General features: G+C 44.4%; 1 protein-coding gene across 1 annotated transcript in view; it reads right to left on the bottom strand.

Annotated features, from left to right (window-relative positions):
- Nucleotides 1-14,700, bottom strand: part of TNFRSF13B (TNF receptor superfamily member 13B) — a 36,428-nt gene extending 21,728 nt beyond the window's left edge. Inside the window, exon 1 of the mRNA XM_027047540.2 lies at nucleotides 14,576-14,700. Within this exon, the coding sequence (XP_026903341.1) occupies nucleotides 14,576-14,633 (58 nt within the window). The 5' untranslated portion in view covers nucleotides 14,634-14,700. The remainder of the gene's footprint in view (nucleotides 1-14,575) is intronic.
- Between the last annotated feature and the right edge of the window lie 11,505 nt (nucleotides 14,701-26,205).

Here is a 26,205-nt window from a genome sequence, read left to right as displayed (position 1 = left end):
AGTTCATTAGACCTGCCCTACAAGGAATGCTAAAGGGAGTCCTTTGTGTTGAAATGAAAGTACCTTAGATGTAGACACAGCCATGAGAACAGACAAGGGACCCTGGTAAAGGTAACTACATAGGTAGACATAAAAGCAAGTATTATTGTACTTTTTGTGTGGTTTGTAACTCCTCTTTTCTTTTCCCTATACGATTTAGTGTACCAATGCATAAAACGATTATAAACCTATGTTAATGGGCATAAAATGCATAAACAGGTAACCTATGACAATAACAACGTAAATGGGAAGGGACAGAGATATAGCAAGAAAATGTTTGTACATTATCAAAACTAAGTTAGTATTAAAATTAAGTTGTTATAAGTTTAAAATGTTAATTATATTCCCCAAGGTAACCACTAAGGAAATAACCTTTAAAAGTACAAAAAGGAGGAGCGTCTGGGTGACTCAGGCGGTTAAGTATCTAACTTTTGATTTCGGCTCAGGTCGTGATATCACGGTTTGTGAGATCGAGCCCTGTGTCATGCTCTTTGCTGACAGCATGGAGCCTGCTTGGGATTCTCCCCCCAACCCCCACTTCGCTGTCTCTGAATAAATCAATAAACATTTAAAAAAAAGGAAAGAAAAAGTGAATCAAAATGTTACGCTACAAGTAACCAACTACATACAAAAAAGGGGAGTAATGGAGAAATTGAGGAACAAAAAACATAAGATACAGGAAACAGATAAACGACAGAAGTAAATCCTTTTTTATCAGTCATCACATCAAAGTAAATGGACTAACTTCCCCTATTAAAAGGCAGAAATTGGCAAATTGGATTAAAAAAGAAAGCAGTATCCATCTATATGCTGTGTACAAGAGACTTCCTTTAGATAAAAGGACACTAAGAGATTGTAAGTAAAAACAATGAACAATATATTCCATGCAAATAATAGCCAAAAGGGAGCTGAGGCGGTTATATTATTGTCAGACAAAATAGACCTTAAATCAAAAGAGGTTACAAGAAACAAAGAAGGACAAAATATATTGATAAAAAGTTTGATACAGCAAGAAGGTAATAACAATTATAAACATACACGCATCTAACAACAGAGCCCCAAAATATATGAAACAAAAATTGACAGAATTGAAGGGAGAAACAGATAGTTCTACAATAATATTTGCATATGTTAATACCCTGCTTTTCGTAATGGATAGAAGAACCAAGCAAAAGATCAATAAGGAAATAGAGAACTTGAACAACACTATGAATCAATGATATATAATAGACATGTACAAATACAGCATTCAGCAACAGCAGTATACACATTCTTCTCAAGTGTACATGGAACATTCTCTACAGTAGACCATATATTGGATCACAAACCAAACGTTAACAGGTTTTAAAAAATTGAAATCATTCAAAGTATCTTTTCTGATCAAAATAGAATGAAACTAAAAATCAATGACAGAAGGAAAACTGGAAAATTCACAGACATGTGGAAATTCAACAACATATTCTTAAACAACTGATGTCTCAAAGTGGAAGTCACAAGGAAAATTACAAAACACCTTGAGATAAGTGAAAATGAAAACGCAAGTTACCAAAAGTTACGGGATACAGAAAAGGTAACGCTAAGAGGGAAATTTATAACTGTGAATGCATATGCACTAAAAAAGAAGAAATTCTCAAATCATAACTTAACTGTACACTATGAGGAACTAGAAAATGAAGCGTGAATTAAACCAAAAGATGGCAGAGGTAAGGAAATAATAAAGATTAGAGTGGAGATAAATAAAATAGAGAACAAAGAAACTGCACTAGAGAAAATCAACAAAACCAAAAGCCGGTTCTTGGAATAGATTAACAAAATTGACAAATCTTTAGCTAGATTGACTAAGAAAAACAGAAGAGATTCAAATTACTAAAGTCAGAAATGAAAGTGGGACATGAAAAGATGCTCAGCATCACTCATAATCAGGAAAATGCAAATCAAAACCACAGTGAGATATCACCTCACACCTGTCAGAATGACTAAAATCAACAACACAAGGAACAGTAAACGTTGGTGAGGATGTGGAGAAAAAGGAACCCTCTTGCTCTGCTGGTGGGAATGCAAACTGGTGCAGCCACTCTGGAAAACAGTATGGAGGTTCCTCAAAAAATTAAACATAGAACTACCTTGCAATCCAGGAATTGCACTACCAGGGTACTTAACAAAAAAATAAAAAAACACTAATCAAAGGGATACATGTACCCCTATGTTTCTTTCTTTTTTTTTTTTCATTTAAATTCAAGTTAGTTTACATATGTGTAGTCTTGGCTTCAGGAGTAGAACCTAGTGATCCATCTCTTACATATGACACCAGCGCTCATCCCAACCAGTGTCTTCCTTAATGCCCATCACCCATTTCATCTATCCCCCCACCCACCTTCCCTCAAGCAGCCCTCAGTTTGTTCTCTGTATTTAAGTGTCTTTCGTGGTTTGCCTCCCTCTCTCTTTTTATCTTATTTTTCCTTCCCTTCTCCTATGTTCATCTGTTGAGTTTCTCAAATTTCCCATAAGAGTGAAATCATATATCTTTCTCTGATTGACTTATTTCACTTAGCATAATCCCCTCTAGTTCCATCCATGTTGTTGCAAATGGCAAGATTTTATTCTTTTTCACCACCGAGTAGTATTACATTGTATATATAAACCACATCTTCTTTATCCATTCATCAGTCGATGGACATTTGGCCTCTTTCCATACTTTGGCTATTGTCGATAGTGTTGCTATGAAAGGGGGTACATGTGCCCCTTTGAAACAACACACCTGTATCCCTTCGATAAATACCTAGTAGTGCAATTTCTGGGTCGTAAGGTAGTTCTATTTTTAATTATTTGAGGAACCTCCATACTGTTTTCCAGAGTGGCTGCACCAGTTTGCATTCCCACCAACAGCATGCACCCCTGTATTAACTGCAGCATTGTTTATAACAGCCAAACTATATAAACAGCCAAAATGTCCATCAACTGCCGAATGGATAAAGAAGAGGTGATATAGACCTACAATGGAATATTGTTCAGCGATAAAAAAGAATGAACTCTTGCTGTTTGCAACAACATGGATGGAGCTAGAGAGTATAATTCTAAGCTAAATAAGTCTGTCAGAGAAAGACAAACACCGTATGATTTCATTCATATGTGGAATTTAAGAAACAAGACAAACAGACAAAGGCGGGGGGGAGAAAGAGAAGGGCAAACCAAGAAACAAACTCTTGGGGCACCTGGGTGGCTCAGTCAGTTGGACGTCCAACTTTGACTCAGGTTGTGATGTCACAGTTCATGAGTTCGAGACCCACATTAGACTCACATGGAGCCCGCTTTGGATCCTCTTTCTCCCTGTCTTTACTCCTCCCCTGCTCACACTCTCTGTCTTGCTCAAAAGTAAATAAACAAACAAACAAAAAAAGAAACCAACTCTTAACTGTAGAGAACAAACTGATGGTCACCAGGGAAGAAAAGGGTGGGGGGAGGGGGAAAATAGAGGCTGAGGATTAAAGAGTACACCTATCATGATGAAAATAAAATAAAATGGAAAAAGAGAGAAAGATTAAAAAAAAAAGAAATTAAAGTGAGGATATTACTACAGATTTTATAGATTATGAGAATACTATGAACAATTATACATCCAACAAATTGGGTACCTAGATAGACAAATTCCTAGAAACATACAATCTATAAGAACTGACACACGAAGAAGGACTATCTGAACGGACCTATATATAACAAGTAAGGAGACTGAACCGGTAATCAGAAACCTCTCAATGAAAGGCCCATGATGAAAAGCCCAGATGCTGTCACCGGTGAATTTTACCAAACATTTAAGGAAGAATTAACATTAGTATTTCTCAGACTCTTCTAAAAAATTGAAGAGGAGGGAATACTTCCTAACTCATTCTATGAGGTCAACATTACATTACACTGATTACCAAAGCCTAATAAAGACAACATAAGAAAAGAAAGTTATAGACCAATGTGCCTTATGAATATGGATGTAAAAATTCTCAGCAAAATATTAGCAAATAAATTCCAACAGCATATTAAAAGCATTCTACACCACAGCCAAGTGGGATTTATTCCTGGAATGCAATAATGGATCAATACATGGAAATCAATCAATGCAACACACCACAGTAAAAGAATGGAAAGGAAACTGTATGTTCATCTCAATGGATGCAGACAAAGCATTTGTCAAAATTCAACGTCTTTCCATGATTAAAAAAAAAAACACCCAGTAAAGTAGAAATAGAGGAGAATTTCCTCAATACGATAAAAACCATATACGAAAAAACTCACAGTTGACATCCTACCCAATGATGAAAGACTAAGAGCTTCTCTCCTAAGATCAGCAACAAGACAAGAAAGCCTACTTTTCCTGCATCAATTGAACATGGTACTGAAAGTTCTAGCCAGAGAAATTAGGCAAGAAAAAGAAATAAGGTATCCAAATTGGAAAGGAGAAAATAAAATGATCTCTGTTCACAGATGACATGATCCTACATGTCAAGTCCCTAACAGTTACACACACACACACACACCTGTTAGAACTAATATTAAGTTGTAGGATACAAAACCAATGCACACACACACACACACACGCAAATATACATATATACACACACACACACACAAATATATATATACACAAATATATCTATATGCAAGTATATATATACATACACAAATACACACACACACACACACACACATATTTGCAACAAACAATCCTGAAAGGAAATTAAGAAAACAATTCCATTTACAAATGCGTACAAAAAGAATAAAATATTTGGGAATAAATTTAACCATGGTGACAAAAAAAAAGTATATCCTGAAAAACTACAAAACACTGCTGAAATTAAAGAAGCCTAAATAAAAGACATCCTATGTTCATGGACTGGAAGACTTAATGTCGTTCAAATGGCAATACTCCCCAAAGTGATCTACAGATTCATTACAGTCCTTAACAAAATCCCGGTGACTTTTTTACACAAATACAAGAATTCATCCTAAAACTTCATATGGAATTGCAAGGGGCCCTGAATAGGCCAAAGTAATTTTGAAGAATAAGAAGAGTTGGAGGATTACCTTCAAATGTATCAAAGACCTAAACTTCAGACTAAAACTATAAAACTTTTAGAGGAAAACCGGGTAACACCTTCATGCATTCCATCTGGCAATTCCACTTTTGATACAATACCTAGATATGTTGGGTTTCATCAAAATTAAAAACTTCTGTCCATCAAGACAGTAAAAACAAAAAGCTCACAGAATGGGAGCAAATATTTGCAAATAACATCTCTGATAAGGGATTAATAGGCAGAAGACATAAAAAAAAAAAAAAAAAAAAAACAACAAAACTCCTGAGACTCAACAGCCAAAACAGAAACAACTCAAGTCAAAACTGGGCAAGAGACTTGAGTTGACGTTTCCCCAAAGATGGCATCCAAATGGCCCATAAGCATATAAAAATACTCAACATCGCCAGTCATTGGAGAAATTCCAGTCGAAACTACAGTGAGACACCACTTCATGCTCATTAGAATGGCAATTATCCAAAAAGTGAAAAATAATGAGTCTTGACAAGAATGTGGAGAAATTGGGACCCTCATGTATTGATTGCGGGAATGAAAAATGCTGCAACCACTATAGAAAACAGTTTGACATCTCCTCACAAAGTTACATATAGAGCTACCATATGACCCAGCAATTCCACTCCTAGATATACATCCAAAGGACCTGAAAGCAGCAATTCACATAAATACTTGTACACCAATGTTCACAGCGGCATTATGCACAATAGACCGAAAGTGGAAAACCCGTGTTCGTCGATAAATGAAGGGATGCATAAAAAGTGCTATATATATATTGGAATACTACTCAGTTATTAAAATGAGTAAGGTACGGACACATGCAGCAACACGGATGAACCTTGAAGACCTTACGGTAAGTGAAATAAATCGGCCACAAAAAGACAGCTACTATCTGATTCTGCTCACACGAGGCACCTAGAATAGGCGAATTCATGGCGGCGGAAAGTAGACCAGGGGTTACCAGGGGCTGAGGGGAGGGGAAAGGTGGGATGATGAGAGATTTTGGATCTAGATAGTGGTGACTTGGTAAGCTGCTGGGGGATACACTCCATCCAATGTAGGGCGTAAGCCAAATGGTGACAAGTCGGGGAGAAACACAGGATCCATCTCAGCAAAGAGGTGCACGTAGAAATTCTCAGAATGATGCCGAAGGAAACCTTGGGGGACAGCTGCCTGCAGGCCTGGAGGGAACACTGTCCCAGCTAAAATAAAAGAGGGAAGGAATGTCTCTGACGAACATTGAAATAATAGACAAGTGAGTATGTTTGACCAACTGACAGGCTGGGTTTGTCACAGAGCTGAGGATAAATCGCTGACACGTGCAGAGAGAACTCAGGAGCTGTCAATGCCAGGGAAATCATAGCACACGGATAGTTCAGCTGGGAACAAAATTCACAGCATCATAAACGTGTGAGCAACTGTCAGTGAATAACTCAAGGACTCTGACTTATGCTTCCCATACAAGAGTTTCCTCATCTGCGTGAGCGGGGACAGTCATTGGACCACTGTCAAGGAACAAAGGCAATACCAGGACTTAGGAGAGAGAGGAAGAAGAAAAGGGAGAACGATACCGTGGAGGGTTTTACATTTGGGGGCAAGCTGATTAGCTGGCAGTCTACCCTTGAGCACTGGGGTTGACCGGGGGGATCCAAAAGAATTTCCATTGTTGATGGACTCTCTGGAAATCCTGAGGGCGTCAGAGTGGACAGATGCGCAGGCTGTCGGGAGTATGGTCGGCTGGTCCTGCCACATCTGCCACGGGGTCAGCCCCATTGCTGGGGCCAGAACTGCTCTCCGTCTCCACGGATCTAACTAAACACCGTGCTCTGGGAGACTGGGTAGAGGGGAGGTGGTGGGTACACAGAGGGTGATGTAAGAGTTGAGTTCTCATCTTAGAAAGCAGGAAATTAATGCACAGTGTCTAAAATCGAAAAGTCAAGAATTAGCAGTGTGTGCATATCATATTCTGGACATTCAGGTCGCAATGGCTGGAAACCACTGGACTATATATCCCGGGTCCAGCACTTCCTAGCTGTGTGACCTTGGGCAGAACTTTGCGTCCTTGAAACGCAGTGTCCTCATCTGTAAAATGGGGATGTTATTGCCGACTTCATAAGGCCATTGTGGTTATTACATGCATGGCAAGTGCTTTGCCTGGTATGGTACTGTGCAATTAGTAAAAGGTTAACCCCCTGAGCTATTGCCCTTATTAACATTGCCACTCCTTGCACTATGGAGTATTGTACTGGCCAAGGCCTGGACCTGGGTCAAGGGAAAATTAAAAGGGCCAGTTCCTGCCACAAGGACCCAAGACAACCCTGTGTCTTTCTCCATGGTGGGGAGAGGATCCTGTGCCCATGAGAAAGAAGCAAGATGGATAAAAACCTCAGCAACTCCTTCTCGTTCTTTGGAATTTTGCCAAGAAAATCTGTCAATGTGACTTGAAAAGAAGGGACCATAAAAAGCTTCAAGACAGGAGGAATTTCTCACCAATCTTTGAATAAACACATGAGCTGGGGGCTTTGAACTAGGCTGTCGGGGGGGGGGGAGGGGTCAGAAGGAGATTCCAACATGAAGAGATGGGGTGTGTGCCCCGGAGGAGGTCACAGCCTGGCACCTGGGGCACATGTGGGAGAACTGGCAATGACCACTTAGAAGCCCGCTTTTATTCCCGTGAAGAAGGGAGAGGAGGGGGGGGTGGGGAGGAGGCAAAGAAGGAAATGAGAAGGTGGCTTTTCATTTCAGTTCGTTGTACGTGATTTCTTACCAGGCTCTTCTGAGGTATTGAAAATAGCTCTGAGACTAACCCCTGGGAGCCCCCACCTGCACCCAAAACTACCTTTCAGAGATTGTCAGGGTGGTGAGCCCACCATCCCCACGCTGGATCTAAGTCAGAACTAAACTGAGTCCCGGGAGTACTAGTCAAGTCACTTTCTCAGTTTTGTGCTTATAGGGAATTTTTTTTTTTTTTTTTTAAGTAGGTTTCGCGCCCAGCACAAGACCCAACATGGAGCCTGAACTCATGACCCTGAGATCAAGATCAAGACCTGAGGTGAGAGCCAGAGTCGGACGCCTAACCGACTGAGCCACCCAGGGGCCCCTCTCAGGTCCGTGTTTGTAGAAGGGGGGCGACCATTTCTCCCCATGGTAGTTTTTGCCTCCTGTTAGCTCATTTTGAAAATCGATTTGCCACAGTTCAGTGGCAGAACATGCGTGAGAGAGCAAAGGGGTCTGTGGTGGGGAAAGCACAGTTATGCCTCGTGTCATTACCGATCACCTTGGGAAAGGGCACAAAACCTCGGTTTTCGTTATCTGCAAAATGGGCGTTCCAGGCTTCCCTCTGCAGAGAAGTTTCCCTCAAGGACGTGTACGTGACATGCGTATAACTGGCCAGAGACGAAGCTGCCAAGCGGCAGTTATTAGTCTGATATAAGTGGCAAAAAATATAATGGATTAATTGTAGTCACAATTAAAATCATCTTACGGTAATATAAAACCATATACTCATAATGATAGAGAATTATTATGACATTATTATTATTAATAATAATAGTATCATCAAATTAGCACTCCAGGCCTGGGAACTGCTCCCACAACCTCAACCTGTGGCTTAAGCACCATAATTTTCTAAAAACACTTGCCCCCATAGCTGCCTCGCCCCCTTGCCTCTCCTCTGAGCCCTTACATGTGCCTCCCTGGATGACCGTGTGTCCTGAGCATGCCTTCCTGGTGATGGTTCTTGTTTTGTAATTTGACCTTTGGGAGTCACCATTCTGTCTCCTGACACTCTCATTCATCTCTGTATCCGGTGCCTTCCCTAATAGCAGGACACAGTAGGTCCTTGATAAATGACCTCATAAATGACCTTGTCCATCATTGTCCCCAGTAAAGACTTGTGGAATGAAAAGCCGTCTCCATTTTTGCACTGTGTTATAGACAGCCGGATTGGGACAATATTCAAGTTTTATTCTGCCCCCTCCCCCGCCTGCATTTCTGTCATTCAAGTAGGACTCAGGGTAAAGGTGTCTTGGCAGAGGGAGAGGAGAAAAAAATGCTGGCTTTTGCTTTCAAAACTTAGGGGAGGATATTCTTGACAGAGACAAAGTGAGCCAGAGGGGCGCCTGGGTGGCTCAGTTGGTTAAGCGTCCGACTTCAGCTCAGGTCATGATCCCACGGTTGGTGGGTTCGAGCCCTGTGTCAGGCTCTGTGCTGGCAGCTCAGAGCCTGGAACCTGCTTCGGATTCTGTGTCTGCCCCTCCCTCTCTCTCTGCCCCTCCCCCGCTAGCACTCTGTCTCTCTCTCTCTCTCTCAAAAACTAAGTAAACATTATGGGGCGCCTGGGTGGCCCAGTCAGTTAAGTGCCCAACTTTGGCTCAGGTCATGATCTCACGGTTTGAGTTCAAGCCCCATGTCCAGCTCTGTGCTGACAGCTCAGAGCCTGTAGCCTGCTTTGGATTCTGTGTCTCCCTCTCTCTCTCTCTGCCCCTCCCCTGCTCACACTCTGTCCCTCTCTCTCAAAAATGAATAAACCTAAATAAATAAATAAATAAACAGACATAAAAACAATTTTTTTTTAAAGTAGCTGGGCCCAGGAAATAATTTCCCCTCTATTAAAAAAATAGCCCAAAGATTTAAATGTGGAAAACAATAAGATTATTAAAATTCTAAAGAAAAAAAATGACCTGATATTTCTTTATAACCTTGGAATCTGAAAGACTTTTTTCACTATGACACCATATCCAAAATCTGTCAAAGGACTGATAAAATAGACTACACGGAACAAGCAAAGAAAAAATCACCGAACATGGCCAAAAACACCTCAAGGAAAGTCCAAAGGCAAATGAAAAATGGAAACCAAACATTTGCATCTTTTATTTATAAACAGAAAGGAAAAGGCCAGCCACCCAATAGAAAATTGGGCAAACACAATGAACAGACAGTTCACAGACAGGGGAAAACATCATAAAGATGTTTGGTCTCATTCCTAATAGAAGATAAATTCAAACTACGCTGATTCTATCTTTCCTTAATAGACTTAAAAATCTAGAAGCTTAATTGCACCTTCTATTGGCAGGGCCATAAGGCAACTGGCACTCTCATTCGCCATGGAAAGAGAGGAAACAGGGATAACCCTCGTGGAGGGCAATTTGACAACATTTGTCAAAATTACTGATGTGTTTACCACTGCTATAGTGATCAAACTCTGATTTATCTCAAAGTGTGAGATAATAAATCCATTGCAGCAGTGTTCATAATAGCAGGAGATTGGGGAAAAACCAACTGCCCATCAATAAGGGAGTGAATGAGTAAATTATAATATTCTTATATACTGGACTATGCACCTATAAAAAAGAATGAGGAAGCTCTTTATATATTACTATGAAAGAACTCCAAGATATATTATGTGGAAAAACAAAAATAAAAATAAACAGGGTTTCTTTCTTTCTTTCTTCCTTCCTTCCTTCCTTCCTTCTTTCTTCTTTCCTTCCCTCCTTCCTTCCTTCCTTCCTTCTTTATTTTTGCAAAAAGGGGGGAAGTTCAAATCTATAAGAGTTGGTATAATATGTAACGAAACACCACAAAGAAACTTAAGAAACAGAAAATGGTGTTTTAAATACAATTTTTAGAAATAAATTTAACAAAAAAGTGTAAAACTTGTACACTGAAAACTACAAAACATTGTTGAAAGAAGAATTTAAAGACCTAAATAAATGGAGAGAAAGCCTATGTTCATGGATTGAAAGACTTAATATTGTTAAGATGGCAATATTCCCCAAATTATTCTACAGATTCAATGAAATCCTAATAAAAATACCAACTGGCTTTTCCGCAGAATTTGACAGCTGATCCTAAAATCTCATGGAAATGCAAAGGACCCAGAAGAGCCAAAACAATCCTGAAAAAGAAAAACATAGCTGGGAGACTCACACTTTTCAATTTCAAAAACTTACTACAAAGCAATAGTAAATAAGACAGTGTGATACTGGCATAAAGATAAGCATAGACCAATGGAATAGAATTGAGAGTCCACAAATAAAGCTTAACATTTATGTTCAGTTGATAAGGGTACCAAGGCAATTCAATGGGAGAAAGGATAATCTTCTCAACAAATAGTGCTGAGACCACAGGATAGCCATGTGTAAGAGAACAAATTTCGACGCCTACCTCACACCACACACAAAAATTAACTCACAGTGGATCATAGATCTAAATGTAAGAGCTAAAACGACAAGCTTAGAAGAAAACAGGAGTGAATCTTCATTATTTGGGGTTAGGCAATGACACAAAATGCATAAATGACTATAGAGAAGATGACGAGATTAAACTTCATGAAAATCAAACACATTTTTGTTTCACAAAATACCATCAAGAAAATAAAAGGGGGGGGGTGCTTGGGTGGGTCAGTTGGTTAAGTGTCCAATTCTTGATTTGGGCTCAGGTTGTGATCTCACAGTTTGTGAAATCGAGCCTCACTTGGCATTCTTTCTCTTCCTCTCTCTCTGCCTCTGTCTCTCTCTCTCTCTCTCTCTCAAAATAAATAAAATAATTTTAAAAAAAAAGAAAAAAGAAAAGAAAAGGACAGTCCACAGACGTGGAGGAAACATTTGCAAATCATATATTTGTTAAGGGATCCAGAATATATAAAGAATGCTTACAACTGAACAATGAAGAAACATCTCAATTTAAAAATGGGTTAAGGAGTTAGACATTTTTCCAAAAATATATCTGAATCAGCACAGGAAAAGGCACCCCACATCATTTGTCAATTAGGGAAATGCAAATCAACGCGACACTGAGAGACCTACTAAGATAGTTATAATGAAAAGATGGAAAATGACAAGTGTTGGTGAGGATGTGGAGAATTTGAAGCAAGATGATCAGATGGTCATCTACTGTGGGAAAAAATCTGCTAGTTTCTCAAAATGTTCAACACAGAATTGCCACAAGCTGCTGCGATCGCACTTCCAAGAAAAATGAAAACATATGTCAACCCAAATACTTGAACACGAAAGTTCACGGCAGCATTATTCGTAATAGCCAAACAGCAGAAACGGCCCAAATGTCCACCACACGACGAATGGATAAACAAAACGTGGCATATCCATTCAATGGAATATAATTTGGCCATAAAGAGGAACAAAGTGCTGACATGTGCCACAACATGAATGAACCTTAAAAACATCATGCTAAGAAGAAGAAGCCAGTCGCAAAGCACCACATTCAGTTTTTATAAAATGGCCCACGGTAGGCAAATTGGTAGAGACAGAAAGTTGCAAAACCACATTCAATTTTTATAAAATGGTCCAAATTAGGCAAATGGATAGAGACGGAAAGTAGATCAGTGGTAAGCCTAAGGCTGGGGGTGTGGAGGGACTGAGGGTGAAAATGTTCTAAAATTAGATTATAGTGATGATTGCACAAGTCTGTCACTATAATAAATAACATTGACTTGTACACTTTAAATGGGTAAACTTTCAGGCATGTAAATTATATGTCGGTAAGGCTGTTTATTCCAGGGGAGGCAGGAACTGGGCAGATGGGGGACAGGGAGGGAAGAAGACTTCATATTATATACCTTTTTATACTGTCTGGGCTTGCAAAGCGTGACCACTACCTACTCAAAAAGCCAATTTTTAAAAAAGTTTACTTATGTATTTTGAGAGAGAGAGAGAGGAGGGGGGAAAGGCAGAGAGAGAGAATCCCAAGCAGGCTCTGTGCAGAGCTGAGAGCACAGAGCCCCACGCACAGCTTGAACTCACAAACCGTGAGATCATGACCTGAGCCGAAATCAAGAGTCGGCTGCTTAACCAACTGAGCCACCCAGGCGCCCCTCAACAAGCAAATTTAAAACGCCAAAGAATCACACAAAATTAAAAAGAGACCTCTGACCCTTCCCTCATTTGGGGACAGGAGAGGGAGGGTGCTAACCCACTGTGAAGGGATGGCTGGGTGGGCGGTGGGTTAGATTGGACAGGGCAGCCCTAGAGAGCTTCTAAGACTCATTCATGGTCTGGAAGCCAGCAAGCTGTGGAGACTGAAGGGGACATAGTTGGGCAGATGGCCGACAACCAGCAGACCAGAGGGTGCCGTGGCTGCTCCCCACTCCCCAACCACCACCTGGACCTACATAAAATCCCAGAACCATCATCCAGCCCCAAAGAAGGGCAGGAAAACCCCAGGACCGACACAGGCTGGGCAGAATAGAAGCCTGAGAAAGAAGTTCCGCAGCCCTTCTCGGAACCTTTGCTCGTGACTCCTCAAGAGGGCTTCTGGAGGGTTCGAAGCCCTTGTGAGGTTTTGAGGGACATCTGGTGGGGCAGAGACTCTTCTTCATTGTGCAGCTGGGGAAACACAGTCTGGAGAGGTGAAGGGCCCGTCCAAGGTCACACGGTGAGTCCGTGAACCTGGGGAGCCAGGACCCCTGACTGCAGGCCGGTACTGATTCTGCTGTGCCAGGCAGCCTCGCTCAGCACTGGGTCACAGTTCTGACCCATTCTCAGCCCGTGGTCCTGGAAGCCCCGGCACTTTCACCCTGTGTCAAGGTGGGTGTCCTCACCTGTTCCGGCTGTCTCAGAAATTTTATACATTTGAGCCCTTCGCTGGGGACCTGTCTGGGGACATGGTCACTGGATGCAAAAAGGAATCAGAGAAAAGATAGACTCCTTGCCTGACGTGTGGGGGACAGAGCAGCAGCATGGGTCCCATCGGCTCCAGCAACCTATGCTTCCTGCTCTGTCACTTTGAACGAACCTTTAAAACCCTGATAAAAATTGTACAGGGCGTACGATCCAGGTTCTTCAATAAATAAACAGCGGGGGGAATAAATGAGACCAGATGGGAAGTGCTCTAGATTAACACATACAATCAAAGGTAGAATGTGGTCTGTGCTCAGATCCTGATTTGAACAAACCGACTGGAAAAGACATTGATCAGACAATTGGGAAACCCCAACCCTGATCGGCTATTTGGTCCTAGTACTAGGGGGTCATTCTTTTCAGAATTGGTCAGGCCATGATGGTTCGTTTTCTGGGTGTTGTTTTCCGAAAAAGTTTTTAAGAGATGGCTGCTGAGGCATCCACACATCAAAGAATACAATGTTTGTTATTAGCTTTAAGATGATCCAGTGGGGCTAGAGGGGGAAAATGGCGGGCGTAGACGATCTAAGGCTGGCCATACGTTGATAATTGTTAAAGTCAGGGGATGGATGCAGAAGGTGCATACCTACCCTCCAGCCTCCCAGCTCCTCTCCCGGCGTGCAAGCTGCAAACCCCCAGAGCCCCCAGACTTGGGGTGGCCCCCAGACAAGCCCGAGCTTGTCCATCTGCTGTGGGTGCTACTCGCGCCGAACCCCACCGAACCCATGCGGGGGGCCCCTGGCCAAGCCAAGCCCTCCTCGCCCCCACTGCCCCCCCCCCCCCCCCCCCCCCCGCCACCCGGCCACCTCGCCGGCTACTCACACCACTCCGGGCCCGCCCGGGTCCGGCCACCTCGCCTGCTCCGGCCCAAGCCACTCATTACTCAGGACGTTTATTATTAGCCTTAGATTTGATTAGTGCCTGAGCTGCACTTCCTGGGTTTTCCCCCAACCTGTAGGATGTAAATCAGCGGCACCCCCTCCCGCCCCTGCGCCTGCGTGGTAGGAGCCGAGGCGGGTGGCCTGGGCGTGCTTCAGGAGTCCCCAACGGTGCTGTCTGCGGAGCCTCCCCCGCATGCTGCCCGGCAGGCCCCGCAGAGCAGGGGGGGCTGGTCTGGCCTTGAGATGAGGTATAGACCGGTATGACCCCCATCTGGCCCTGACCCCGCCCTTGGACCTGGTTTCCTGCCCCCTGGCACACACCCCAGGCTGCACCCAGGACGAACCAGCTCTCCAGCCTCAGGCCCTTCCCCCTTCCTTGACGACCATTTCCTATTTCATTGCGGGGTCATCTCTTGTTTGGTCCTCAGGCTCCACTGAGGGGCCAGCTCCTCCGGGAAGCCATCCCTGATTTCTCTGTGCTTCCTAAGCCCTATCCTTACCCGTATCAAAGCACTCAGCAGGCTGACACTAGAGCAGGACAGCCTGGGTTTGAATCTCAGCCCGGCCACTTACCAGCAGGAAGCCTTGGAGACAATTCACTTAACTCCTCTGTGCCTCCATTTTCTCTCCTCATAAGTGGGTATAACAACAGTTCCTGGCTCACGGGTTGTTGGGAGAATGGGAGGCGCACAGTTAAATTCTTAGGGCAAGTTCTCAGCGTGTAGCAAGTTCTCAAGAAACAATATGGAGGATTAGCACCGTAGCCCTCATCACACCCTTGTGACTTGATTTCCATGGCTTCCCCACTCCCTCCATGGGATTAAGACGGGAGTGAGACAAATTTAGGAGCCCATGGCATCTAGGAAGGAAGTTTGAGGGATGGGAAGGAATCAGGCAGGTGGTGGAGGGGAAGCAGGAGGGCATCCCAGGAAGCAGTTAGGACAGGAGCGAGGGCAGAAGGGAGGAAAGCGAAAGGCTGATTTGGATGAACCTGACCTGAGACAACAGCAGAGGACATACAAATGATTGGTAAGCCTTAAAAAGTGCTCGGACTCAAAAATCAGAGAAACACAACCTCAACAACGAAGAAGGAATTTTCATCCGTCAGGTTGGCAAAATCTGAAACTTTGATAATGCCGAGAACGAGAGGTGATCTAGGGAAATGTGACCTCACGCCCTGCTGGAGGGAGGGGGTTGGTACTACCATTTTGGAGGGCAATCTGCCAGGACCAATGAAAACGCACAGCCTACACCCAACCCACAACCCAGAAATTCTCCTCCATGTGCCACAGGTGCACAGCGCTGTTCGCGGAAGCCTAGCTAACACTAAGGAGCATCTGGAAACAACATAAATGTCCAACCCACAGAGCATGGCCGGATAAAGTGAGGTTCACAGGTCGTAACCAGGGATATTATGCAATGGAGACATTCATTCATAGATCTAGAGGAGACAGATCTGTAGGCAGTGATGTGGAGTGATGGTCAAGACAAATCGCTGAGTGAAAAACAAAATAAAAAAAAAGGAGTTTGTAGCCTGATACCTACGGTAAGATACCTTTTTGTGAAGCAGAGTCATGAATCGCATTCTCCATGGCCCCCTACACAGTGGGCATGATGACGATGGTTGCCTCAGGGTAGAACAAGAGGGGACGAGGTTTGGGGGTGATGGTCAAAGGTGACTTTAGTCCTATTTGTAACGCTTTAATTTTTACACAGAGAAGATACTTACGTATTACTTGTGTCAGTGAAAAGTAACAAAGCTGCAGGGTGGGGCTGGGAGCCAAGAGGCATTCACAGACACCGTTGCCAGGAGCTTTCTGCCTGTTGAAAGCCCAGAGTCAGTGTTGGCTGCCCTCAGTGCGTCTCCTCCTTACCTTCTTACCCAGAGCTGGGGCTCTCACCGCCTCACAAAGCAGCTGGCTCCCGGGGGGTTAGTTCTGACCGTTAAAAAGCGGTCTCTGTCTATCGAGCAGGCTGTGCCTTCCAGAAACAGACCCGCTAGACTGATTGATCGCTATTGTCTGCAGCCGCACACATTGCCTTGCTCAATGAGATAGCACTTTGGAGTTAGAAAGCAGGCATGGGTTAGGCAGGAAACAAAAATCAAATACAATCCAATCTGATTTGTAGGGTGGCCAGGAACTGAATGGTAGAGTTTCCTAAAGTCTCACTGCTGATCGAAGCTGGTTAGCGCTGTCGCTCAAACACCTTTTACAGATAATGGATTTTATTTGCTTTCTATTTTCTTTCATCAGAAGTGTAATTTACATGAAGTGAAATGCATGAATTTTGAGTGTGCAGGTCAATGAATGCCAACGCTACCCAGATCAGGACTTTGGACATTTGGAGCCCCCCAGAAGGCCCCCTCACTGCCCCTTCCAGGAAGTCACCCCACCACCGCAGAATAGCCATCATCCTGACTTCTGTCCCCATAGATTCATTTTGCTTGTTCCCGAACTTCGTATAAACAGGAACATACGGGGGAGGGGGAGGGCGAGGGGGAGGGGGGGGAAACGTTACATACAGGGGAGAGGGAGGGAGGCAAACCATAAGAGACTCTTAAATACTGAGAACAAACTGAGGGTTGATGGGGGATGGGGGAGAGGGGAGAGTGGGTGACGGGCACTGAGGAGGGCACTTGTTGGGATGAGCAATGGGTGTTGTATGGAAACCAATCTGACAATAAATTATGTTAAAAAAAAGGAAACAGGAACATACAGAGGGGATTATCCACAACTTTCTTCTGACTTCTTTTGGTTGGTGTCAGATTTTGTTAAGCCAGACAGAGCAAAGCTATGGGACATTTTTGGAAGGAGTTGTCCAACCTCCAAGGGCCTCATTTTCTCCTGATCTAATGGATGAATGTGAAGCTGAACAGCACAGACCAAAGCTCATGTGACCCCTCCCCACCAGTGCCACACAATTGTTAACAATTATTATTACTGCTGCCTCTGAGCTCAGATTTCACGACCCATGAAAATAGAGTCCCCTCCTCCCTGGGCTCCCTCAGAACAGGTGCTGGTGACTTCTGAGCCTCATTCTGAAACCAGCCCTCTCCGAGCTGTCTCCCGGGGCGGGCGGGGGACGCAAGATTCTAATTTTAAGCTCCACACTTAAGGGGACAGAAGAGTTCTGGAACCCAGGGTAAAGATCCCTTGTATACGTCCAGGTTTGGGAGCTGATTCATTCAAATATGTGGACCTAAACAGTTAAAATGAGCACACGGTAAAGAAAAATTCACACGGTGTGAAAGGGAATATAGTGACAAAAAAGAAACTTCTCTCTAGAATACTAGATACTCTAGTTGGCCCTTTCCCTGCTTGGAGGCAGCAACTGTGACCAAATCTGGTTCACACAGGCTTCCGCAAAGCCCTGGCATTTACACACATGTATGTGTCGATGGATGATAGATTTCGCCTCAGCCCTCCCACCCAACATACATTTTTTTTTACACAATTGCTGGTCTATACAGATTAAACACACTGTAAACATCTGACCTTTTTTCACTTGATATAACCTATCAATCAATTCTTACCTTTTTAAACAAGCTCTTAAAATGCTCATTGGAAATAATAACAACAGTGAGCATTTATGTGGCACTTACCATGTTGCAGGCACTATTCTAAACCCTTTATATATCTGTTCATTTAACATACATTTTGTCTTTGTGTCTCATAGACTGGATTGAATTCCCTAAGTGGATTACTTGGTCAGAGGAAAGGCTGTCACGTTGACTGATATTTTCCAATGAGACTGTTCCCCTCTACACGAGGGCGTTGGTGATATTTTGGACCTGAGAACGTTTTGCCCAAGCTAGGTGTTCTGGTCTCTCTGAGGCAGCGAGGGTTTGTCTTAGCCACAGCCTGCTGTCTGCCAACCCCCCTCCCCCGGTCCCTCTGAGGCCGTACTCTTGAACCTTCTCTGAGAGAGTCCTAGAGGTAAGACAAAAGCAAGAGTGTCCCAAAAAGGACATTTCTTAGAAATGCAGTGAAAGCCCTGATTTTCATGATTGCAATTTACATATACGACTCAGATGTGAATTTCCTGTATTGCTACTGTACCTATTCCCTCGATTTGTGCTAATTTCTCAGAAATGCTAAATACCTTTAGCAAAACCTGCTTCAAAGGAGCAAAGGGCAGTTTCTACAGGAAGAGCCCCAGCTTTGGTGGGAAGACTTAGTTTCTCTTTCCATTTAAAAAAATTTTCCCTCAAAATTTTTATGGTGAAAAATTCAAAACTCAGAGAAGAGGGAAAAGTAACGTAGAAGGGATACCCACAGACCGTCTTGCAAGGCTTAACCAGTGTTCACATGGGTGTCCTCCTATCTACTTTCCCGTGGGGACATCTGAAAGCTTTGCAGACTGTGACATTCACTCCTCAACGCTTCAGCGGACATCTCCCAAGACGGGGACGTTCTCTCCCATAGACTTACCGTTTCCACACCTAAGAAAATCAGCAGTAATTCAACACGCCACCCAATATCCAGTCCATATTCAAACGTCACCTGCTGTCCTACAAAGCTTTTTTTTGGCTGCCTCCGTTTTTGTTTTTTGTTTTGTTTTTGTTTTTTTTTTTTGTTTGTTTTTTAAAGAAACCTCTACAGTGCCATTTATTTATTTAGTTTATTTTTATTTATTTATTTTTTAAAGTTTATTCATTTGTTATTTCAGAGAGAGCACAAGCGGGAGATGGGCAGAGAGAGAGGGAGACATAGAATCCGAAGAAGGCTCCAGGCTCTGAGCTGTCAGCACAGAGCCCGACGTGGGGCTCGAACTCATGGACTGCGAGATCATGACCTGAACTGAAGTTGGATGCTTAACCAACTGAGCCACCCAGGCACCCCTATTTTTTTTTTTTATTATTTTTTTAATGTTTTATTTATTTTTGAGAGATGGAGACAGAGAGACAGAGTGCAATCGGGGGAGGCGGAGATAGAGAGGCAGACCCAGAATCCAAAGCAGGCTCCAGGCTCCGAGCTGTCAGCACAGAGCCCGACGCGGGGCTCGAACCCACGAACTGTGAGATCATGACCCGAGCTGAAGACACTTAACTGTCTGAGCCACCCAGGCGCCCCTTGGCAGCCTCTTTTGAATCAAAATCCAGTCAAGGGTCAACTATGGGATTTGGCGGTTGTGTCTCTTTATAGCCAGTTTTGGGGTGTAGAACAGTCCCCTCCCTTTCGCTCTTTCCTCTTTCTTTCTTTTTTTAATCTTCTTTTCCTTTCATTTCTTCGTCTGACATGGACTCAGCCTCTCTCTTATAGAACGTCCCACATGTGCCTCTCTGACTGCTTCCTCGGCTGTGGTTTAACAGGTTCCTCTATCCTGTGTGGCTTCCTCTATCCTAGAGAGGGCTGGGCACTCTCTAGGATTTGGGGAGAAGCCCTCCCAGGGGGTGGGGTCTTCTTCCTATTGAATCTCATCAAATGGTACGTGGGGCCAACTGTCCCCCACGTGGCAAGGCCGGATTGGATCACCTGTTAAGGTGGCGACACGAAACGCCCCCTCCACAATTAGTGTCCCCTGCAGGTGGCACTTTGGCACCTTCCACATCCTGGTCCCCAACCACCATTCACTGAGGGTCGTCATCTGAAACAAGCCTAGCACTTAAAATACGGTGGCTCTCTAAAGCTATCATTCCTTCCACATTCCTTAGCCGGTGTTTTCTGTGACGGGCTTCCTTTTCATTTCTCTTGTTGAAAAGAATACACAGAACATAACCGTGAGTAAGATAACAAAGCCCATATTTTCGCCGCCCAGAGTTATGTGTGAGCCGGTTGGCATGTTCACTTTCAAATGTTTCTTTTTTTTTTTTTTTAAAGATTTTTTTTTTAATTTTTTTTTAACATTTATTTATTTTTGAGACAGAGAGAGACAGAGAATGAACAGGGGAGGGGCAGAGAGAGAGGGAGACACAGAATCCGAAACAGGCTCCAGGCTCTGAGCGGTCAGCACAGAGCCCGACGCGGGGCTCGAACTCACGGACCGTGAGATCATGACCTGAGCCGAAGTCGGACGCCTAACCGACCAAGCCACCCAGGTGCCCCTCAAATGTTTCTTTTAAGAAAGAAAACATTACAGCTCTGAAATCTCCCCAGCCCCCTCCCCCTCCCCCCACCCCTCCCCTCCCCCGATGGCTTCATCTTCCCGGCTTCTTTTTATGCCTTTATAAGTATGCGTTTATCTGTGAATGATACAGTGTATGTCACTATTTATGGTATTCTGCGAAGGCCATTATGCATTTTCCTACTTTCTCCCAACATTGTGGAGATCGACTCATATTAATTCATACAGAGCTAGTTCGTTCCTTTTAACTGCTGCCTGGTATTCTCATTTAGTCTTCTGAACCTGCCTTGTTGAGAAACATTTACATTGTTTCCGATTCCTTGCTGTATGAATCGTGCCATCCTGGGCAGGCCTGTGCGTGCTACTTTGTGCAAACGTGAAAGTCTCTCCAGTGGGGACGTTCTCAAACAGGACCTCTGAATTGTGGGGCGTGCACCTTCCCGATTTTAGTAGCTGTTGCCAAACTGGCCACACTGAGATTCATTCCCACTGGCAGGGTATCACTATCCCATCCCCGCAGCTCTGATCTACATAGGGCGGCCTCAGACTGTTTCATTTGGTATCAGATGTTCTGGCAATCTAATGGGTGCGCCTTGGTATCTTGTTGCTTTAATTTGCATTTCCTGACGACCAGCAAGGCTGTGCACCGATGTTTATTGGCTGCTGGGCCACCTGAAGGCTCGCAGTTACTCACTGGGAAGGAAGGAACGTGACAAGAGGCAGGGGGCGGGGGGGGGGGGGTGATGCACGAGATTCACTCTCGTGGAGACATCTGGTGCCTCTGAAGCCCACCCTAAGCCAGTGAGGTGCTATATTAGCTAACAGGTGGATATCATGGAGGGAATGCAATTATTCTCGATTCATAATGTCCCTGTATTTGTGTTAATAATACTTGTCACCGATTATTGGCTTACCGTGCACAAGGCAATTTATAGATTTTATTTCATTCTCTCAGAAACCTGTTTATTATTGTTCCTATTTTACCGAAGAGGAGACTGAGGGTCAGGGAGGTACAGTGACTTGCCTACGGTCAAAGAGCTGGGAAGTGGGCTACCCGCAGCACCCAAACCTTTCCCTCTGGACAGCATCGCCTCTCCATACTCCTCCCACATGCCCAGACGGTTCCCCGAGAGAAGAAAAGATGACTTCTTACCAAAAGAAGAAGTGGGGTTCTGGTTGTCCCGCCCCTCCCCTTGGCTATGAGCAGAGAAATTTTTTGTTAACCAAAAAGTGCAGCCTTGCAAATAGCTCCCAGCCCACTGACTCGGGTTTCTGGATCAGGAGACAAACAGAGAAGGCAGCTTAAAGTACTTCTTTCCTCACTGCAGCTCAGGAAGGAGAGGTGAGTCAGTGATCTCTTAAATCTTTTACAGTTTTTGGATCGGTCGGAGCCGGAGTGGGTGGGCAATGGAGCTACGAGACTCAACAGGGGGGGACCTTTTATCTCTTAAGTTTGGGAACAAGAGGAGTCTCTCCGCCTCTCCCTCCAAGCCCTCTCTTGTACATGTGATGTTGGGCAGAGATATTTACGGACTTCTCCACTGTCATCCGGACTCTAGAAGAGAAGTAGTTCGTAGACGTCAGTTCCAGCCTGCCCATTTTATAGATGGGAAAGCTGAGGCATTGAAGTCTCTAGGCTCTGGGCTGGTATGTGAGTTGTCCTCAGAGCCCAGCAAAATATTCAGCATGTCATATACGTCTCACAAAGATTTGTTGAGTGAATAAACGAATGGATGAGAAGGTTGGAAATTAAAAACGAACAAAGCCCTCAAGATTTTGGTTCCTTCGGCTTCTGCTGGGCGGTGACCAATTCAGGGAAGGAAAATCAGTGAACCGGGTCTTTCGTGAGAAGATGAGACTGGGCCCCACGGTGAGGCAGAGGTGACTCAGCGAGCACTCGCATCCACAGTCCACTGATTCACAGACGTCCCGGGCCGGGGGCAGGCTAGAAGTACAAAGCCAGGCACGGAACCTGCACAAAGCCCCACACTATCTAGTCCCACTGCATCACTGCTCTCCTTTCCCACCTCTCTCCCCTGCTCACTGCAGGAGACCAGCCAGACACATTCCCCACCTCAGGGCCTTTGCCCCTGCCGTTCTCCCTGCTGAGATGCTCAGCCGTGACCAGCATTCTCAACCCAATCACTTGCTGCCACATTTATTTGGTTTATTTCCTTCTGAGCGCTCACATCTGCTTAGAGTGAGCTTGTTCACGTGCTTACTGGCAGATCATCCGCTTCCCCAGTGGACTGTAAGCTTCAGCAGGCCTTACGGCAGGCGGGGGCTTCATGTTGACATCACCGTGTCCCTGGTACCTGTGAGCTGTGCCTGGCACGTGAAAGGCACCCAACAGACAGTTGCTGCATGAATGAGAGGGAGGAGGAGACTAGCTGCCGATTTCTGTGCTGAGGCCTCTGGCCTCCCTTATCTGTACACAGTAGGAGATGAGCTGGAAAAGGGGCTTGGGCCCCACAGTGAAGGCAACGGTGTGTGTGTGTGCTGGGGGGAGGCATTAGGAGAATAATCAGTGACCATAGTTAGTTGAACTACCACGATGTGCCAGGCACAAGCTTTATTTTAAATTGCTTCATCCTCAAAATAAGGCAGATGCCACCAAGACCCCCGTTTTACAGATAAGGGAGTCGAGGCTTAAAGAGACTGAGCATCTTCCCCATCGCCAAGAATGTGGCAGAGCTGAGGTTTCCTCCCATAGCATCTGACCCCGGAGCCCATGATCTTCCCAGTGGGTGCCAGATGAGCTGGGGTGGTTACAAATGTTCATCAAGCTCCAAATATGAGCCTGAGCTCCTGCCTGACCCTGACGTTCTTCTGCCGGGGACCCCGGACCCTCTCAGAGAGGACATGTCGGACCAAAGGCAGAGTTGTTCACCCACTCAGTCCACAAGCATTAATTGAGCACCTACTGCATGCAGGGGTGCTGGAGACATGGCAGGGTGAAGGTCAAAGTTCCTGCAGGGAAGCCCACAGTGAGTGCACAGTGAACTTGAAAAAGGCCTGCGGGGGTGGATCTGAGAAGTAGCAGACAAATGTTTACTGAACAGAGAAATGATTGAAATAATACGTTGGACTCCCTCAGTACCTGGCACAGAGAAAGTCCTCCAGATATATCCGAGTTGGATTGAATTGAATTGAATCAGATCAACGCTTGGGAAAAACAAAAAAACCAAACACAGTTTCTGGTGCAGCCTCGCAGTCTCACAGGAAAATTCCCTCCAAGAAGAGAGAGGGTGAGTGTTAACCTCCCAGCGGCTAGCAAACGCAAAACAATAAATGCAGATGGAATAAGGCAGATTAGCAAGCATCAGATTGCAGAAGCAGAATTTAAAAGTTTTGGGTGAAGGAGAAAAAAATACTTAAGACCGTTTGTGTTGCAGGGTTTGAATTTAATCTCCTGCTACTATTCAAGGCTAGTGTATTTTTCTCCTTTTTCCTGATTAAGTGGGAAATTGGCCCCAGTACAGGTGGTTAAACTAGCTCTTGGGCCCCCTCAACCACATGGCTGGGCTGGCCTAGTTGTTTCAGCTCTGGGTCTAAAGCGGCTAAGGACACAGGGACCCCAGGGTACAAACGGTGAGATCCTGCTTCCAGCTGCCTGCCCTGAACCGTCAACCAGACACTTCAACTTGGATGTCTATGACAGTAGTAGCCATGAAGCTTTGAGGTGAGTACAAGTATGACCCCACTTTGGAAAGACGACAATGAGGCTCAGAGACAGCAAATCACCTACTCAACATAACATACCCCAAGCCACTCCCTCTCCCATTCTTGCCCATTTCAGTAAATGACCACCGTTTACTGAATGACTCAAACCAGAAGTCTGGGGACGACCCTTGATTCTTTCCTTTCCTCACTCCCGGGTCTTTTCCGTCACCAAGTGGTCTATTCTGTCTCCGAAATACAGAACCTCCTCCCCATGGCTGCTTCCCTCCCATCCTCACTGCCATCACTCTCGTACCCACCTCGCCTTCTGCTGGGCCCCTAACTCACCTGCTTCCGCCCATTCTGCTCCAGCAGTTGCAAATGAACTTTTCAAAATGTAAATCAGATATTATATCAGGCCCTCCTTGAAATCTCTCTATTTAAAAAAAAATTTTTTTTTTAATGTCTATTTATTTCTGAGACAGAGACAGAGCGCGAGTGGGGGAGGGGCAGAGAGAGAGGGAGACACAGAATCTGAAACAGGCTCCAGGCTCCGAGCGGTCCGCACAGAGCCCGACGCGGGGCTCGAACTCACGGACCGCGAGATCAGGACCTGAGCCGAAGTCGGACGCCTAACCGACTGAGCCACCCAGGCGCCCCGAAATCTATTTTTTGTCTTCTCTGCCTACTTCTAAGATTTTTCTTCTTGTCTTAGATTCCCAGTGATATTATCGGGCTGTACTTAGGTGTGGTTTTCTTTGTATTTATCCTGCTAAGAGTTCATAGTCCTTCTCAAATCCATGGCTGGATGTCTTTTCATTCATTTGAAATATGCTTCGTCATTATTTCTTACACCACCACCACTGTCCAGGACTTTCTCTCTCCTCTTTTTCTGGGACTCCAATTACGCCTGTGTTAGGTCTTTTATACCATGTCCCGTATTTCATTTTTCTCCGTTTCTCTTTTTTGTCTTCAGTCTGGATATTTTCCTGTGAGCTACCTTCCATTTTCTTCCATTTCCCTGCAGCCGCATCTAGTCAACTATTAGACTTATTTTTTGAGCTTTTAATTTCACTTACCCAGTTTTTCAGGTCCACAATTTCCACTTGATTCCCTTTTCTTCCTCCTTCCTTTCCTTTCCTTTCTTCCTTCCATTCCTCCCTCCCTCCATCCCTCCCTCCTTCCTTTCCTTTTGTTACTCCCTTCCTTCCCTTCCGCCTTGCCTTGCCTTGCCTTGCCTTGCCTTCAGTTGATTTTCTTCTATTATTTAAAAAAATAATAGATTTTATTTTTTAAAGCAAGTTTAGCTTCACAACAAAATTGAGCAGACAGTACAGAAAGTTCACATATGCCCCTACTCTGCTTCCCATATATACATAGCCTCCTCACCATCAACACCACACATCAAAGTGGGACATTTGTTACAATTGTGAATTTACGTTGAAACGTCATCATCACTCAAGCCCAGTTTACATTAGGGATCACCCTCGGTGATGTACATTCCATGGGATTTGAAAAATGTGTAATGGCATGTGTAGACTCTAGTATCATACAGAATTGTTTTACTGCCCCCAAAGTCTTCTGTGCTCTGCCTGCTCATGCCTCCCGCCACTGTAACTCCTGGCAACCACGGATCCTTGTGCTGTCTGCATAGTCTTGCCTTTCCCAGAATGTCATAAAGCTGTATCATACAGTCCACAGCCTTTTCAGATTGGCTTCCTCCAGTTATTAGTACGCATTTAAGGTTCTTCTATATCTTTTCGTGGCTTAATAACCATTTCTTTTTAGTACTGAAGAGTATTCCATTGTCTGGATGTACTACCATTACTACCATTTATCTACGCA

The sequence above is a fragment of the Acinonyx jubatus genome, chromosome E1 (genome assembly GCF_027475565.1).
Source record: "Acinonyx jubatus isolate Ajub_Pintada_27869175 chromosome E1, VMU_Ajub_asm_v1.0, whole genome shotgun sequence".
Taxonomy (NCBI): Eukaryota; Metazoa; Chordata; class Mammalia; order Carnivora; family Felidae; genus Acinonyx; species Acinonyx jubatus.
The sequence above is the reverse complement of the archived record's forward strand: the minus strand, read 5'-3'. Positions and strand labels throughout refer to the sequence as shown.